Genomic DNA, 16,356 nt, shown 5'->3' with positions numbered 1-16,356 from the left:
GTGGAGGTGGAGATAGAATGTAGATTGGGAGAAGCAAGTGACTTATGGTATTAAAAACTGTAATGAGAAATAGACATTTGGGAATGGATGCTAAGAGGAGATTGTATGAAGGAGTGATTGTGCCAACAGCACTGTATGGGGCAGAAACATGGAACATAAGAGAGGAAGAGTTTAAATGTGTTTGAAATGAAATGCCTGAGAAGTATGGTAGGGGTTACTAGGCTGGATAGAGTGAGAAACGAGGTGAGGAGGAGGTGGGCAGGGGTGGAAAGGAAGTTCGAAAATAAGGTTGATGAAAGATTACTGGGATAATCCGGACAAATGGAAAGAATGAGTGAAGAAAGATTAGTAAAAGAGGTGTGGAAGGCAGACGTGGAGGGAGTGAACATGAGGGGGTGACCAAGGACGAGATGGATGGATGGGGAAAAGGGGCATTGGGAAAGAGGGGAATGTCTGTTGAGGAAGGAAGGGAGAAGACAAAAGATAGAGGTGTGTGGAAAATGGTTGTGTATGGATGATACTGTGATGCCTGGATACCTGGAAGGAAATAGGTGGGGGATGGGAGAGTATGTGTGAATGATATTTTGAAGCAGCCCAAAGGGATTTCTCCCTGTCTTCTGTTTTTCTGCACAAGGGGACAGCGAGGGGGGTTTGCCGATTAAATGAAGCAGCCTTGCTATGGATGTGCTGTATATTGCAACATTGCCTCTAACCCAGGGCAATGGGCGAGATGCAGGAATGACCCATCATCCAGGAGCCAAGAAAAGAAGGAGGAAGGGGTGGCGAATGGGACTGGAGTACGTGGGGATGAAATGCGTGGGAGTGGATTTATGCCTTTGACTTTGGCTACCTCCCTTGTAAGGGGGAAAAAAAACGTTGGTATATGTATGTATGCATGTTAAAAATCTCTTAGCTCCTTGTGGATGAAGGACCATCCCTGCCCCACACCCATTGTCCTAGTAGCAATGTAGCAAGACAGCACTTCCACAGCAGAACCTAACAACCAAATCTGTTTACCCGCATTTCTTCATTTACATGTCCCCTCAAATAAATAGAGATGGGGAAAAACCTCTGAGTCACAAGAATTTATCATCCATTCACAGCTCGTCTCCATTCAAACCTATCTCCCACCCTCTCACTTCTCTGCTCATTAAACATTCCCCTTTTCTGGATAGGAGGTAAAGGGAACACGGGCTGAGGGAAATACTTTTATTCCTGACTAGTTTCGCCTGAGTGGCTTCTTCAGAAGAAGCCACTCAGGCAAAACTAGTCAGGAATAAAAGTATTTCCCTCAGCCCATGTTCCCTTTACCTCCTATCCACATTTGTCACAATGTATACATTCCCCTTTTCCTCAAGACCCCCTTCACCCCATCCATCCATTCATCCATCCATCCATCCATCCCATTCTCAGTCTTCCCCTCAAGTACACTCCATCTACTCCCTCTAGCCTCTCTACTTTAAGACTTACCTCCAATTCACCATTTCATTTACCCCTTGTACATCTCATCATAAGACATGCAATCAATACCCATGTAAAGACCCAATCTATAAAGTATACAACAATGTGAAAAAGAATTGTGTATTGTGTAGACCTTGCTTCTTACCTGTAACAGTTTCATACTGGCAGCAAAGTCAGAAGTCAAAAGTGTGTCCCTCTGCAAGCTGACATGAAAGGATAAAGCTCCTTATTATCAATAATGGATGTGAATAAAGTTTAATATAACTACATAGTTACGAGTTGTCCTATATAGATCATATTGTATACAACAATTAAATGAATAAACCAATAAATAAAATAACCAGCTTTGTAAAGAGGAACACTTACATCATCATGGCCACACACACATGGAGAAGGAAATCAAAATGATTGGTTTTGGAAAAAATTGAGTCCCAGACTCTGATGACATCTGGCAGGTCAAACTCTTGTGACAGCATGAGAGTAAACCATCTGGAAATCCAGCAAAGGGAAAAAAAAAAAAAAAAAAAAATCAGTATAGCACGACAAGCATCAACTTCAAATTACAGCGAGACCTCTCATTATCGGACGTTAATTAGCTGTGTTTGCGGGGTTTTTGCTGTGTTTTTGGTGTTTTGGAGTGGTTTTAGGGCATAGTGATTGCACGCACTAAACAACAGCACCAAAAACACAGCAAACACAGCTAATTAACGTCCGTTGATGAGAGGTCTCACTGTAGTATAATTATCATAAATAATATACCATATATACAAGTAAACATATACTTTACCCACAGTAAAAGGTTTAGAAGAGTCCTCAAATTTTTAATAACTGTGTACCCCTTAACATTTTCCAAATTCATATTAAAGCACTTCTCATGCAGTGAACATATTAAGAGTTATCTAAAGTATACACATATTCAATAATTCCAACTATTGTGTACAGGTCTTACAATGATTTAGAGGAAAGATACCTATCGCCCTTTTGCTCTAGTGACGTATTCTACAAGTCTATTCAACTTAAGGTACATATATGCAGTAAAAAAGTATGACTACCTTAATCAACTCCTCTACCTAATATACAGGCTAATACTATACAATTTTAGTATGCTCAGAAGATGCCACAACAGCAAAATGGTTAAAGTAGTAATTTTAAATGCAATTTCTTGTTACAGAAGTTCAGTGTTAGACAATGAAATACACTAAGTATATCTGCCCTAAGAAAGCATTTTTAATACTCTTGTGGGTATAGGCAGTCCAGTTTGAAAACCCCTACACTAAAAGTTAAAAAAAAAAAAGGACATGCTACAGTCTTAATAGATGCTTTACCTAAATGCAAAGTACTGTGGCTTGAGATCAAGCACATTCAGTATATCTGCCCTAAGAAAGTATTTTTAATAGTCTTGTGGGTATAGGCAGTCCATTTTGAAAACCCGTACACTAAAAAAAAAAATAAAAAAATAAAATAAAATAACATGCTACACTCTTGATTGCTTTACCTAAATGCAAAGTACTGTGGCTTGAGATCGAGCACATTCAGTCGACACCACAGTTGATTATCATGGAGCTTGAGAGTTTCCATGAGGCGCTCAAGTATGGCACCAATACCACTGGCACTTTCATCTAGCGTACGGATGAAAACGTCACGCATCTCAGCCATTAGAGAGATGAAACACCAGAAACAGTCGGCTTCAGCATGCTCTATTTAAACAAAAATACTTCAAATAATATCAAACTGAACTAAAACATTGATTTAGTTCTATGAGCATTAACATGCAAGAGGTTCTTAAGCTTGATTTTTATTTCAAATCACTATATTTATTTTCATAGAAAGTAAATTTAGAATTAAATTTGCATACACAAAAAAATAGTTTTATACATTAATACCAACTACCTTAGTAACTTATAATCATTTTGTGCTTACATACTAAAAAAAAATATATATATAATGCTCTTTCTTCAGATATGTTTAATATAAATAAATGAACAGAATAAAATAAACAAGTACATAAAAGCAATAGATATGACATTTGATGGTAAACAAGACCCCCATATCAAATATATAAAAAATAAAAAATCAGGAAAGATTCCCTTGGTCTCGTAAGCAAAGCTAAAGTATCTAGTCAGCTGATATTTACCTAGATGATCTCGTACCTAGCCTAACTAAAATTTTGTAACATCTGTTCATTGTTATCATCGTCTTTATAGCTACTGTTATTACAGATCTTTTCCACAGAACAGGAATTACAACAAATATTATAGCTAAATGTTTATCCCAAGCCCACTGTGCTCAGGTCAGAGGCAATGCAACAACACACAGCACCTCCACAGCAAGGCCCAAAAGCTGAAGCTGGTTTACCCCCATCACTATATTACATGATAACAATACCCTTCATCCACTCAGGAGCTTACAGAAAAGACAAAAAGAAATCCCTTCAGGCTGCACTAATTTCTCATCCATTCACAACCCCTCTCCACTCACATTTATCTCTTGCCCTCTCTCTTACTTCCTCGACAGACATTCCTCTTGCACCCAATGCCCCTTTCATCCCATCCATCTATACCATTCTCAGTCCTTCTCACAAGTTTACTTCATCCATCTCCACCTTCTACACTCTTTTCCCAAGTCTTCTTTTCACTCATTCCATACGCCCAAATTATCACAGTATTCTTGATCAACCTTATCTACCAGCTCTCTTTCCATCCCTACTCTCTTCAAACTTCCTCATTTCTCAATCTATCCGTCCTTGTAACTACCTCCAAACATCTCAAACACTTCACTTTAATCATGTTTAAACTTTTCCTTTCTACCTACTTTAAAATCTAAGTCTGCTTCACATAGTGATGTGGGTACAATCACCCATTTACACAGTCTTCTGTTTGCATTTATCCCCCAAATACTTATTTCTCACAACATTTCTCATTCCCTTCAGGCATTTACTTGCTTCCCTTGCAACACTGCTTCTGACCCAGGGCAGTGGACAGGATGCAGGGATGACCCGTTATCCAGGAGGTGCCAAGATAAGAGGGAGGGAGGAGGGTGGAGGGGAGTGGAATATATAGGAAATGAAATGGGTGGGAGTGGTTTCTATGCCTTTTTCTTTTTGGCTACCCCCCATGTAGGGGGAAAAGCCTTTGGTATATATATGTATGCCTTGCTCTATAATTTACTTCAACTCCAACTCCTTTATGTAACCCTAACTACATGAAGCTCTCCACTTCTTCCAGCCTCTCTCATTATAAACTCACCAACTCTTTGCCACCCTCTCTCCTTAAACATTTCATCACCTTACTTTGTCCACTTGACTTCTTGAAGGATGAAGACTCAGAGAGCAGGATACCTAGTCCCATCACTCGATCCCACTTTGTTGCCTTTAACAACCTGTATGGGAATCATGGTGGCAGAATTCTTTCTTCCCTCTACCACAGGGGACACGGGGGAAAAGAAAAGGTATACTCAAAGAAGCAGTAAAGGAAAGTTTCAAGGGAACAGCATTAAAGAGGGAAATGAGGTCAGGAGAAGATGGATAGAAAATGAGCTGGCAGATAGGCCTGATGAAAGATTACTGGTTTGGTTTGAACACATGGAAAGAACGAGTTGAGAAAAGATTACCAAAAAGAATGTAGAAAGTAGAGGTGGATGAGGTGAACTTGAGGGGATGACCAAGAATGAGATGGATGGATGGATGGGATGAAAGGGGTTTTGAGCAAGAGAGAAATGTCTGTTGAGCAGAAAAGGGAGAAGGCCAGGGATAGGTGCAAGTGGAGAATGGTTGTGTATGGATGATTTTCATGCAGTCCAAAAGGATTTCTCCCCATCTTCTCTATTTTCTGCATAAGGGGATGAGAAGCAAGGGTTACCACGTAAATGAGGCAGCTCTGCTGTGGATGTACTGTGTCTTACTGCACTGCTTCTGACCCAGGCAGTGGGCAGGAGAAAAGGATAAACCTTCATCCACAACAAGTTGAAATGAAAGTGAAACAATGGGTGGTGGTTGGATGTGAAATGGGTGCGAGTGGAAGCATGCTTTGGTTGGCTACCTCGCTCATGAGGGGAAAGAGCCCTTTGGTATAGATAGAATTTTGTCCACATTTGCTTCCATTTTCTGTTCTCGTATACCCTCCCATCATCCAGGAGGTGCCAAGATATGAGGGAGGGAGGAGGGTGGAGGGGAGTGGAATATATAGGAAATGGAATGGGTGGGAGTGGTTTCTATGCCTTTTTCTTTGTGGCTAACCCCCATGTAGGGGGAAAAAGCCTTTGGTATATGTATGTATATACCCTCCCAAACTCCACCACTATTTGCTTTAGTATCTTCTCCATCTCGGATACAAACAGCGTCATCTGCACAACAAATGGTTCACCACTTCCATTCACTAACTCCAAACCCCTGCCCATCACCCTCACATTTACCTACCCATCCATGGACATGTTGAACAACCGCAGTGACATTACAGAATCCCAGCACAGTCCCACTTTCACATCAAACCAATGTAAAAAATAACCAACTGTCCTCAACAGACTTCCCTCTATCCCATATATCTAAAACACATCCCACAATGCTTTTCTAAAATATTTCAAGTTTGTATGCATATTACAGTCCATTTTTGACATATATGCCACATAAATCCATTAGTTTTATTTGAAATTGTCTTTTGGCTTCTACATACAGCACATACCAAAGGCATACTGTGTCTTGCTACATTGCTTCTGACCCAGGACAGTGGACGAGATGCAGGTATGACCCTTCATCCATGAGGAGCTAAGATGAGAGGGGGGAGAGGGTGGTGGAGGGAGTGGAATGGATGGGAATGGGTAAATGTCTTTGACTTGGCTTCCTCCCTTATAAGGGGGAAAAAGCTCAAAGGGATTTCTCCCCATCTTCTCCCTTTATGCATGGGGGGACAGAGAGGGGGGGGGGTAGCCGATTTAATGAAGTGGCCTTGCTGTGGATGTGCAGTGTCTTGCGACACTGCTTCTGACCCAGGGTAGTGGACAAGGTGCAGGGATGACCCGTCATCCAGGAGGTGCTAAGATAAGAGGGAGGGTGGAGGGGTGTGGAGTGTGTTCAGGGATGGAATGGGTGGGAATGATTTTATGCCTTTTCCTTTTTGGCTACCTCCCTTGTAAGGGGGAAAAAGCCTTGGTATATATATGTATGTATGTATATAGACAGATACATAGATACATACCAAAGGACCTTTTCCTCCTTAATAGGTAGGCAGCCAAGCCAAAGCATACATCCAACCTACACTTATCCAAAACCTATTGTCTGCCTTTCCTATCTTAGCATTTCATGAATAAAGGGTCGTCTAATTTTTTAAAGAAGCTATAAAGGTGGAGGTGCTAAGATAAAAGGGAGGGTGGAGGGGGGTGGAGTGTATTTAGGGATGAAATGGGTGGGAATGGTTTTATGCCTTTTTCTTTTTGGCTACCTCCCTTGTAAGGGGGAAAAAGTCTTGGTATATGTATGAAAGTGATACTGGTGAGTAGCATCACTGGTGATCATCACTGCCATGGCACGTTAGCAACACCCCAGTCTATCATTGCACACTGAGGACTTGTAGTTTTCTTCATTAGCCACGCCATTTTATTCATTTAGTATTTTTCACAAAATTTTGGCTACCTCCCTTGTAAGGGGAAAAAAGCCTTGGTATATGTATGTATGTACAAAATGAACATCTTATTACAACACATTCTCATTACAAATCCATATACCAAGTCTTTTTCCTCCTCAAAAGGAGGGTAGCTAGCTAAGGCATGCACCCACCCCTACCCATTCCACTCCCATCCATAACCCATTTGTTTCCCTTTTATCTTAACTCCTTCTGGATGAAGGGTCATCCACATAACAAATACAAAATTTTTCTTAACAATCCCTACTGAGAGATGAGGGTTATGCCTCTGGGTCTTATATGCCATCAAACATGGTACATCATTCCTCTTCACAAACACTACAATGAAACTCGAAACATTAAAACCAATACTAAAAAAAAAAAAAAAAAAAAAAAAAATATCTCATCACCAATAACTGTTCTAGACTTCTTCAAAGCACAAGAAAAACAGTTATGCAACACAAGTACTAGTAAACCATCAACTAAGACTTACCTCTGTATTCCAAGTTAGGATCTGTGGCAAATGTGTAATATATTGGCCCAATGATCTCGTTCATTCCCTGCACATATGACTGGCCAGGGTTGAGCTTGGCATAAATAAATAGAATTCTCTCGACAACCTCCCAGTGTGCTTCCGAGCCTGCCGCAAGAGGTTGATAATCCTGGGCAGCCATTTTTCTATTCACTTCCTCCATCTAGCGAAAAAAAAAAAAAAAAAAATCTGAATCAAATCTCAGTCTCACACTCCCTAAAAGCTCCATTATCTTACACATTTGCGAGTAAGGTATTGTTTGTGTGCAATTTAGGTGTGCTAGTTGTAGAAATGAAATGTGACAGAAGGTAGTACAATGCAAGCAGGAACGAGATAAAAGATGGGGGCATATGTGTTTATGCTTGACTTTTTTTTGTGTTAGCTATCATCAACTCTCTAAAAATATTTTCACCATTAACTCTCCCCAGTGATTTTTACCCAGCATTCCAACAAACTGGAAGTGAATATTAAGGGAGAGAGACTGGAGGAGGAGGAAGTGGATAACTTTAGATACTTGGGGTCAAATGTAGTGGGAATGGGAATAGAGGTGGAGGTACAATGTAGACTGAGTAAAGCAAGTAAATACCTAGGGGATTAAAAAGTATAATGAGAAATAGACATTTGGGAATGGATGATAAGAGGACATTGTATGAAGGGATGATTGTGCCAACAGCACTGTATGGGACAAAACCATGGAACATAAGAGGAAGAGTTTAAATGTGTTTGAGATGAAATGCCTAAGAATGGTAGGGGTTACTAGGGTGGATAGAATGAGAAATGAGGTGAGGAGGAGAGCAAGGGTGGAAAGGGAGTTGTTGTTGTTGTTGTCGTTCCCTAGACTGTCTGTCCGAGCAGTCCCGTCTCCCCAAGGAAGGCCACAGCCGAAACTGGGTTTTCCCACAAATCCTTTATAGAGTGTATGTTGTGTTGTTTGCGTGCATGATTGTGTATAATGCAGTCTTCCATTATGTGTTGTATGGTATGGGGTGAAGTGTTACATCCTGGGCAGCTGTTCACAACACGGTCGTCCAGCCTCTTCTGGTAGCTTAGAAGTGCTGGGTGGTGACCGCATCGCAGTCTGGCCAAGTGGACTCTGTCCTTTCGTGGGAGAGAGGATTCAGAAGGGTGGATATCAGGGGGTCTGACATGCAGCAGTGTGTTGTCTTTCAGTGTGTTAATGGAGCGGTGAGTGATATGATTATGAATATGTTTCCGGAGGCTGGTATTTGGTGGTTGTGGAGGAAGAGAAGAGAGTATCTGTGCGTAATAAAGGTCTTTGGGTGTAGTTTTAATGTTTCTTGGTGTGTGTGGGTGTTCTGCTATGTAGTGTAGCGGGTGTGTGATGTGTTTGTGGTGGCTGCAGCAAGTGTTTGTGTGCCTCTCATGTCGAGGTGGTCCTTGACTTTGAGGACTTTTGTTTCATGGTGTAAATGGTCTGTAGGTGTTGTATTTGTGCAGCCTGTAATTGTTTTTAGGGCTTTGTTTTGTATGATTTGAAGGGTGTTGTGGTGTGTCTCACTGAGATTAGGAGCCCATGCAGGACTCGCATAATTCATCACTGAGCGTATGCATTGTTTGTATATTGTTATATTAGTTTCTTTGTTTTGTCCAAATGTTGTTCCAGTGATTGACTTAAGTGCGTTAAGTCTAGGTGTGCATTTGTTTTTTATGTTTGTGAGGTGTTGTTTGAAAGACATGGATGTATCGTATGTTACACCAAGAATTTTCGGTGTGTTTGTGTGTGGTATTAGAGTGTTGTTGATGTAGAGATGAGGTATGTATTTGTGTTCTTTTGTCCAGTTGGTGAGAAGTGTTGCTGTAGATTTGGTTGGAGCTATTTTGAGTCTGTTTGTGATGAACCATGTGTTGAGTGTGTCAAGGTAAGGCTGGATTATTTCTGCAGCTTTGTCTGTGTTACGATGTGTGCATGTGATTGTTATGTCGTCTGCGTAGGAAGAGATTTGTATTTCTGAGGTGTCTGGTGTGGGTAAGTCATGCATGTATAGATTAAATAATGTGGGGGATAGAACTGAGCCCTGTGGTACTCCGTTCTTAATGTTTCTGATGTGTGATGATTGGCCATTATATGACACATGAGCATTCCTGCCTGCCAGATAATTGGCCAGCCATCTTTTGGTGTTATTGTGCATGTCTGTGTTATATATTTTATTTGTTAGGTTGTGGCGGGGGATAGCATCAAAAGCTTTACTAATGTCCAATGTTATAAGAAGTGTTCTGTGGTGGGGCCTATCTGAATTGATGCCATCTAAAATTCTTTGTGTGAGGTTTGTCAGAAGTGTGTTTGTGGAGTGTAGTGGCCTAAAACCATGTTGTGAGTCAGCAAGGGGAATATATGGTGTGACAAGTTTAAGTATTAGGCGTTCAATGACTTTAGAGGGGGTGCAGAGAAGTGTGATTGGGCGGTGCGATGTTGGGATTGTTGGGTCTTTGTTCGGTTTTGGAATGGTGATTATTTTACCATGCTTCCAGATGTCGGGTATAGTGTTGTGTGAATAGCTGTAGTTTGCAATGTTTGTGAGTGCGTGTATACCTTGTGGTCCAATGTGTTGGGAGTCCAAAGGGAGTTGGGAGATAGGGTTGATGAAAGAATATTGGGATGGTTTGGAGACATGGAAAGAGTGAGTGAAGAAAAATTAGTAAGTGTGGAAGGCGGAGGTGGATGAAGTGAACATGAGGGGGTGACCAAGGATGAGATGGATGGGCATTGGGAAAGAGGAAGATGTCTGTTGTGGAAATAAGGGAGAAGACAGAAGATCAGGGTGAGTGGAGAATGGTTGTTTATGGCTAATGCTATGATGCATGGAAGGGAAGGGGGGGGGGTTAAGGAGTATGTGTGAACAATATTTTTTCTGAAAGTGGGGATGGAGAGGGGGGGGGTCACCAATTAAATGAAGCAGCCTTGCTATGGATGTGCTATGTCTTGCTACATTGCTTCTGACCCAGGGCAGTGGGCGAGATGCAGGGATGACCCATCCAGGAGCAGTCATGAAGATAGGGAGAGAGGTGAATGGGAGTGGAGTATGTGGGGACGAAATGGATGGGACTGGATTTATGCCTTTGACTTTGGCTACCTCCCTTGTAAGGAGGAAAAATCCCTTGGTATATGTATGTACTCTAAACTTCCCAACCACTTGATCTATTGGTTTATCCCCTATTCTAGCAATGACATTACCCAATACTACTACACTGACATTCCTCCCAAAGCTCTCGGAGCACTCATTTAAATCTATCTAAAAAGTCTCCCTTTCCTCTACACTGTTCTCATTACTAGGCCCATGTGTGTGCACAAAGACATACATCTCCCTTCCTAGTTTCATTTTCATCCATATCAACCTTGAAGAAACCTCCTTCCACTCCACCAAATGCTTACCTATCTCCTCACTAGTACAGTTACCCCTTCCCTCCCTCATCCTCTCCTCACTATCAACACCCTTCCTATTATACTCCCAAACTCAAAATCATCCCTCCCTTTCAACTTACATATACCAATGGCTTTTTCCCCCTACATGGGGGGTAGCCAAAAAGAAAAAGGCATAGAAACCACTCCCACCCATTCCATTTCCTTTATATTCCACTCTCCTCCCTCCCTCTTATCTTGGCACCTCCTGGATGACGGGTCATACCTGCATCCTGTCTACTGCCCTGGGTCAGAAGCAGTGTTGCAAGACACAGCACATCCAAATCAAGGCCGTTTCATTAATTCGGCGATCCCCCTCTCCGTCCCCTCATGCAGAAAAAAAGAGTGGGAGAAATCCCTTCGGGCTGCGTCAATTTTTTTTCTCATACATACTTCCTCACCCCCCATCCCCCACCCACTCCCCCTCATGCATCACAGCATCATCTATACACAACCCCTCTCCATTCACCCCTATCTTCTGTTCTCTCCCATCCTTCCTCCACCTAATGCCAACACATCCATCTTCCTTCTCACAAGCACACTGCCTTTATTACACCTATGCACATTAACCACTTTGGTACAATGACGCCTATGTAGGAGTCGTACAACGTAAGTGGGTACATGAGGATGCCAGCGCTGGCATCTCAATTATATATTTTATTGTAGTTGTACACGAGTGAACCCCAGATTCTGAGAACTGGTTTGATCATGTTTTCTGTGCTTATTATTCCTCAGAGTAAAAGAGAACAAGTAGTACAACTGTGACTTTATATCTTCTAATGTAAGTAGTGTGTTGCATCACACATATGGCAGCTGATGCTGCATGCAAGAATTTGACTCGTACTGAAGTGGTTAAATGACCCAAACCTTAGGGTTCTGTTTGGAAAACTCCCAAATCCTTTCAAGCCTTGCCTTCTTGTAGGAATGTACCCCTTAGGGTTACAGAGTGCAGGATGCCTAGTCCCATCACTCCATCCCATTTTAGCCACCTTTTACGAAGCAAGTGCAAAAATTCTGTGGTAGTGTTCTTTCTTACCCCTACCACAGGGGACAGGGGCGAGAATGGAAATATGTTCAAATTGGTACAGGACAGTATTATGAGATGGGGCGGGAGGCCAGCATAACGGAGAGACAGTTGCTGTACAATAAATTAGCATCATTTTGTCTATGAGTAGATATTTCCTCTAGCACAGACAAAATGATGCATGCCTCTGGTCCTTAGGGGTACCCAATATAGTCCTAGAAGTATCAGCTGCTTGCTACCAAGCAAAAATTTTAATGCACACTAACATGCAGCCAATACCCCAGACGGGGTAAATTATGGTCAAGTTAAACCATTTTGATTTCTAAACCTTTGTAATAACAAAAGATGCACAAATGCAAACCTTTGTGATTCCTTGTCGACTTCTGGTGACAGATATAGAATTAAGTTTGCTGTGTGTAACTCGTCTGTGCAATCTCTCTATTTCTGGATCATCGACAATGGCCACACATGGATAATCCGTGCCTCGCTGGAAAAACATCATGTCTGGACAAAGTCGCCTGCAAACAGAAAAAAGTATCTTATAAATAACACAAACATGCAGTCCTGTCGTTAACCTAGAAATAACAATCCAGAAATTCATATATATGGGTTGGATGCTTATAAAAAAAATACATACATATAGGAAAAGTTCTTTTTCCCCTTGTACAGGTAATGGCCAGGTTAAAGCATGCACTCAACCTAAATCCTCACCACACCTATCCAAAACCCATTCATAGTCCCTCCAACCTCATAAATGGAGCAGACAAGAACATTTTTTGGGCCACATCATTTCCTCATACATTTGCACTCAAGCTCAATTTATATCTTTTGCACTTATTTGCTTAACAGACATTTCCTCTTGCATCTTATTCCATCCATCTCATTCCTGGTCTTCCCTCCAGGTTCAATCGATCCACCCATTTCTACTTTCTACACTTTTACCTAGTCCTCCTTTACTCATTATTTTTATATATAGAAGATCACAGTTAGTGATCGAAATATACAGAAGTTTCGACATTAGTGTCTTCTTTTCCGACGGTGGGATAAAAAGTTCAATTTACTGTGCTACGACATTACTTTACTGTGATATATAAGTGTGAATGTAGTAGTTTCAGAGGGATTAGCTTGTAAAGTGTAGTTGGGAAGGCTTATGGGAGGATCTTGATTGAGACAATTAGGAGAGGAACAGAGGGAGTAATTGGTGAGGAACAGTGTGGATTTAGGACAGGTAGAGGTTGTGTAAGACAAATATGTGAGAAAGCTATAGGAAAGGGGAAGGATGTTTTTGGGGCTTTTATGGATCTGGAAAAGGCTTACGATAGGGTAGACAGAAAGGCACTGTGGGAGGTTATGCAGATATATGGGATAGGAGGAAAGCTTCTAGGAGCTGTCAAGAGTTTTTATGAGAGTAGTAGAGCTTGTGTCAGGATTAGAAATGGAGAGAGTGAGTGGTTCAAGGTAAAGGTGGGACTTCGTCAAGGATACGTTATGTCACCCTGGCTGTTCAACTTATACATGGATGGGGTAGTGCGAGAGGTAAATGCAAGGGTAGTGGGTCAGGGATTGGAGATGGTTAAAGAAAATGGAGAAAAGTGGGAGGTGAGCCAGCTGTTGTTTGCGGACGACACTGCGCTTGTGGCAGGATCGGAGGAGGGACTGAGGAAGTTGGTGACAGAGTTTGGGAGAGTATGTGATAGAAAAAAGCTAAAGATAAATGTGGGTAAAAGTAAGGTGATGAGATGTACAAGGGGTGAAAGTGGCAGTAGACTGGAAGTGAGCATTAAGGGAGAGCGACTGGAGGAAGTGGATAGTCTTAGATACTTGGGTGCAAATGTGGCAGGAAAAGGTGGAGTGAAGGTGGAGGTAGAATGTAGATTGAGAGAAGCGAGTAAATGCCTTGGTGGACTGAAAAGTGTAATGAGGAATAGACATTTGGGAATGGATGCTAAGAGGAGACTGTATGAAGGAGTGATTGTGCCAACAGCACTGTATGGGGCAGAAACATGGAACATAAGAGAGGAAGAGAGAAGGAGTTTGAATGTGTTTGAGATGAGGTATCTGAGAAGTATGATGGGGGTTACTAGGTTAGATAGAGTGAGAAATGAGGAGGTGAGGAGAAGAACGGGGGTGGAAAGGGAGCTGGGAGATAGGGTTAATGAGAGAGTATTAGGATGGTTTGGACACATGGAAAGAATGAGTGAAGAAAGACTAGTAAAAGAGGTATGGAAGGCAGATGTGGAGGGAGTGAACATGAGGGGACGTCCTAGGATGAGGTGGATGGATGGGGTGAAGGGGGCTTTGGGGAAGAGAGGAATGTCTGTTGAGGAAGGACGGAAGAGGACAGAAGACAGAGGTGAATGGAGAATGGTTGTATATGGATGATGGTGTGATGCATGAGGTGGAATGGGCAGGGGATGGGGGGTGAGGTAGTATGTGTGAGCAAATTTTGACGCAGCCCGAAGGGATTTCTCCCCGTCTTCTCCTTTTATGCATGGGGGGACGGAGAGGGGGGGGGGTCGCCGATTTAATGAAGTGGCCTTACTGTGGATGTGCTGTGTCTTGCGACACTGCTTCTGACCCAGAGCAGTGGACAAGGTGCAGGGATGACCCGTCATCCAGGAGGTGCTAAGATGAGAGGGAGGGTGGAGGTGTGTGGAGTGTATTCAGGGATGGAATGGGTGGGAATGATTTTATGCCTTTTCCTTTTTGGCTACCTCCCTTGTAAGGGGGAAAAAGCCTTGGTATATGTATGTATGTGTATATATATATATACAGTACTACCTCTCATTAACGGACTAAAAGGGGGGTAACGGTGTCCATTGATGTGAATAATCCGTTGATTTGGAGTGGTTTTTGGGTGGCATAGTGATTGCACAGCACTAAACAACAGCACCATGGGGGGGACGGAGAGGGGGGGTTGCCAATTTAATGAAGCGGCCTTGCTGTGGATGTGCTGTGTCTTGCGACACTGCTTCTGACCCAGGGCAGTGGACAAGGTGCAGGGATGACCCATTATCCAGGAGGTGCTAAGATGAGAGGGAGGGTGGAGGGGTGTAGTGTGTATTCGGGGATGGAATGGGTGGGAATGATTTTATGCCTTTTCCTTTTTTGGCTACCTCCCTTGTAACGGGGAAGAAGCCTTGGTATATGTATGTATGTACCAAAAACACCAAAAACACAGCAAAAACACCACAAACACACCTAATTAATGTCCGTTAATGAGAGGTAGTACTGTATATACATACAAACTATCTCTTCACTCTGACCTGTCCTGTCTTCCAACTCTCTTTCCAACCCAGTTCTTCACCTTACCTCAATTCCCCATTTCTCCCCTCCACCACAGGGTGAAAATGATGATATGGTTTAATGCCATAAACTCCCCCTATCGGGAGGCTAGGACAGTGCCCCTTACAGAGTACTCTGTAGCATGGAACTTAATGAACCATGCCTTTGGTTCAACTTCACCAGTTGCAGAGTTCAAACCACCATCCCCTTGACCTCCGCTGCAAGTAATGATGCCCTAACCCGCTTAGAAAATACAAATAGAAATAAAGAATGAAAGGCTACCAAACACTGAAGTAAAACAGGGTATGATCAGATCAAAAAAAGAATGCTAAGACATGACTAAATAGAGGAGGGGATGAAAATAGAACAAGTAATGCCCCTCTGATTCTCCCAAATGACAACTGGTGACTGCTTCCCTCTTCTTGCTACTATAAGTAGGTGATACAGAAACCATTCCACACTTATACAACAGGCAAATTCAAAATTTCTTTCTTGACAGATTTATGGGGGCCTAATAACTAATCCTTGCCACTGTGAAGTTATGGGTTTCCAGTCAGGGAAACTTAGGGCAACAATTATTATCACTATTACTATATTACTATAACATCAAAGGTCCTTTCCCCCCTAAAAGGGGATGACTGGATCAAAGCATACACTGAAATAAAACATAAAACCTATTCAACTATTCCTCACACCTTAGCACCTAAGGATTAAGATATATACACACCTGACATCTCTGTCAATTTGCAGGAGAACTTCATTGTCCTTGAAAAAACTACCCCACTGAGAGTCAGGGTTAGGATTCAAGGGGTGGTCTTCCACATGATGGTTCAGCTTGCTCAGTCTTGCTGGGCTCACCACCATCTCCTCTGCATATATAGAACAGATTAGTTATAAACAAGGTGTGTGTGAGAAATAATTTGATGCAGCCTGAAGGGATTTCTCCCCGTCTTCTCCTTTTCTGCATGAAGGGACGGAAATGGGGGGGGGGGGTCGCTGAATTAATGAAGTAGCCTTGCTTTGG

At 42.2% G+C, this 16,356-nt stretch overlaps 1 protein-coding gene across 2 annotated transcripts in view; it reads right to left on the bottom strand.

Annotated features, from left to right (window-relative positions):
- Positions 1-16,356, bottom strand: part of LOC143023014 (TBC1 domain family member 13) — a 37,598-nt gene that overhangs the window by 14,240 nt on the left and 7,002 nt on the right. For both annotated transcript variants that reach the window (XM_076181452.1, XM_076181453.1), the window contains 6 exons: positions 16,060-16,201; positions 12,409-12,565; positions 7,567-7,768; positions 2,957-3,158; positions 1,828-1,950; positions 1,607-1,664 (listed from right to left, as the gene is read on the bottom strand). In XM_076181452.1, the coding sequence (XP_076037567.1) occupies positions 1,607-1,664; positions 1,828-1,950; positions 2,957-3,158; positions 7,567-7,768; positions 12,409-12,565; positions 16,060-16,201 (884 nt within the window). The remainder of the gene's footprint in view (positions 1-1,606; positions 1,665-1,827; positions 1,951-2,956; positions 3,159-7,566; positions 7,769-12,408; positions 12,566-16,059; positions 16,202-16,356) is intronic.

This window comes from Oratosquilla oratoria, unplaced genomic scaffold (assembly GCF_046742065.1).
Source record: "Oratosquilla oratoria isolate Oo_2021 unplaced genomic scaffold, ASM4674206v1 SCAFFOLD275, whole genome shotgun sequence".
NCBI lineage: Eukaryota > Metazoa > Arthropoda > Malacostraca > Stomatopoda > Squillidae > Oratosquilla > Oratosquilla oratoria.
The sequence above is the reverse complement of the archived record's forward strand: the minus strand, read 5'-3'. Positions and strand labels throughout refer to the sequence as shown.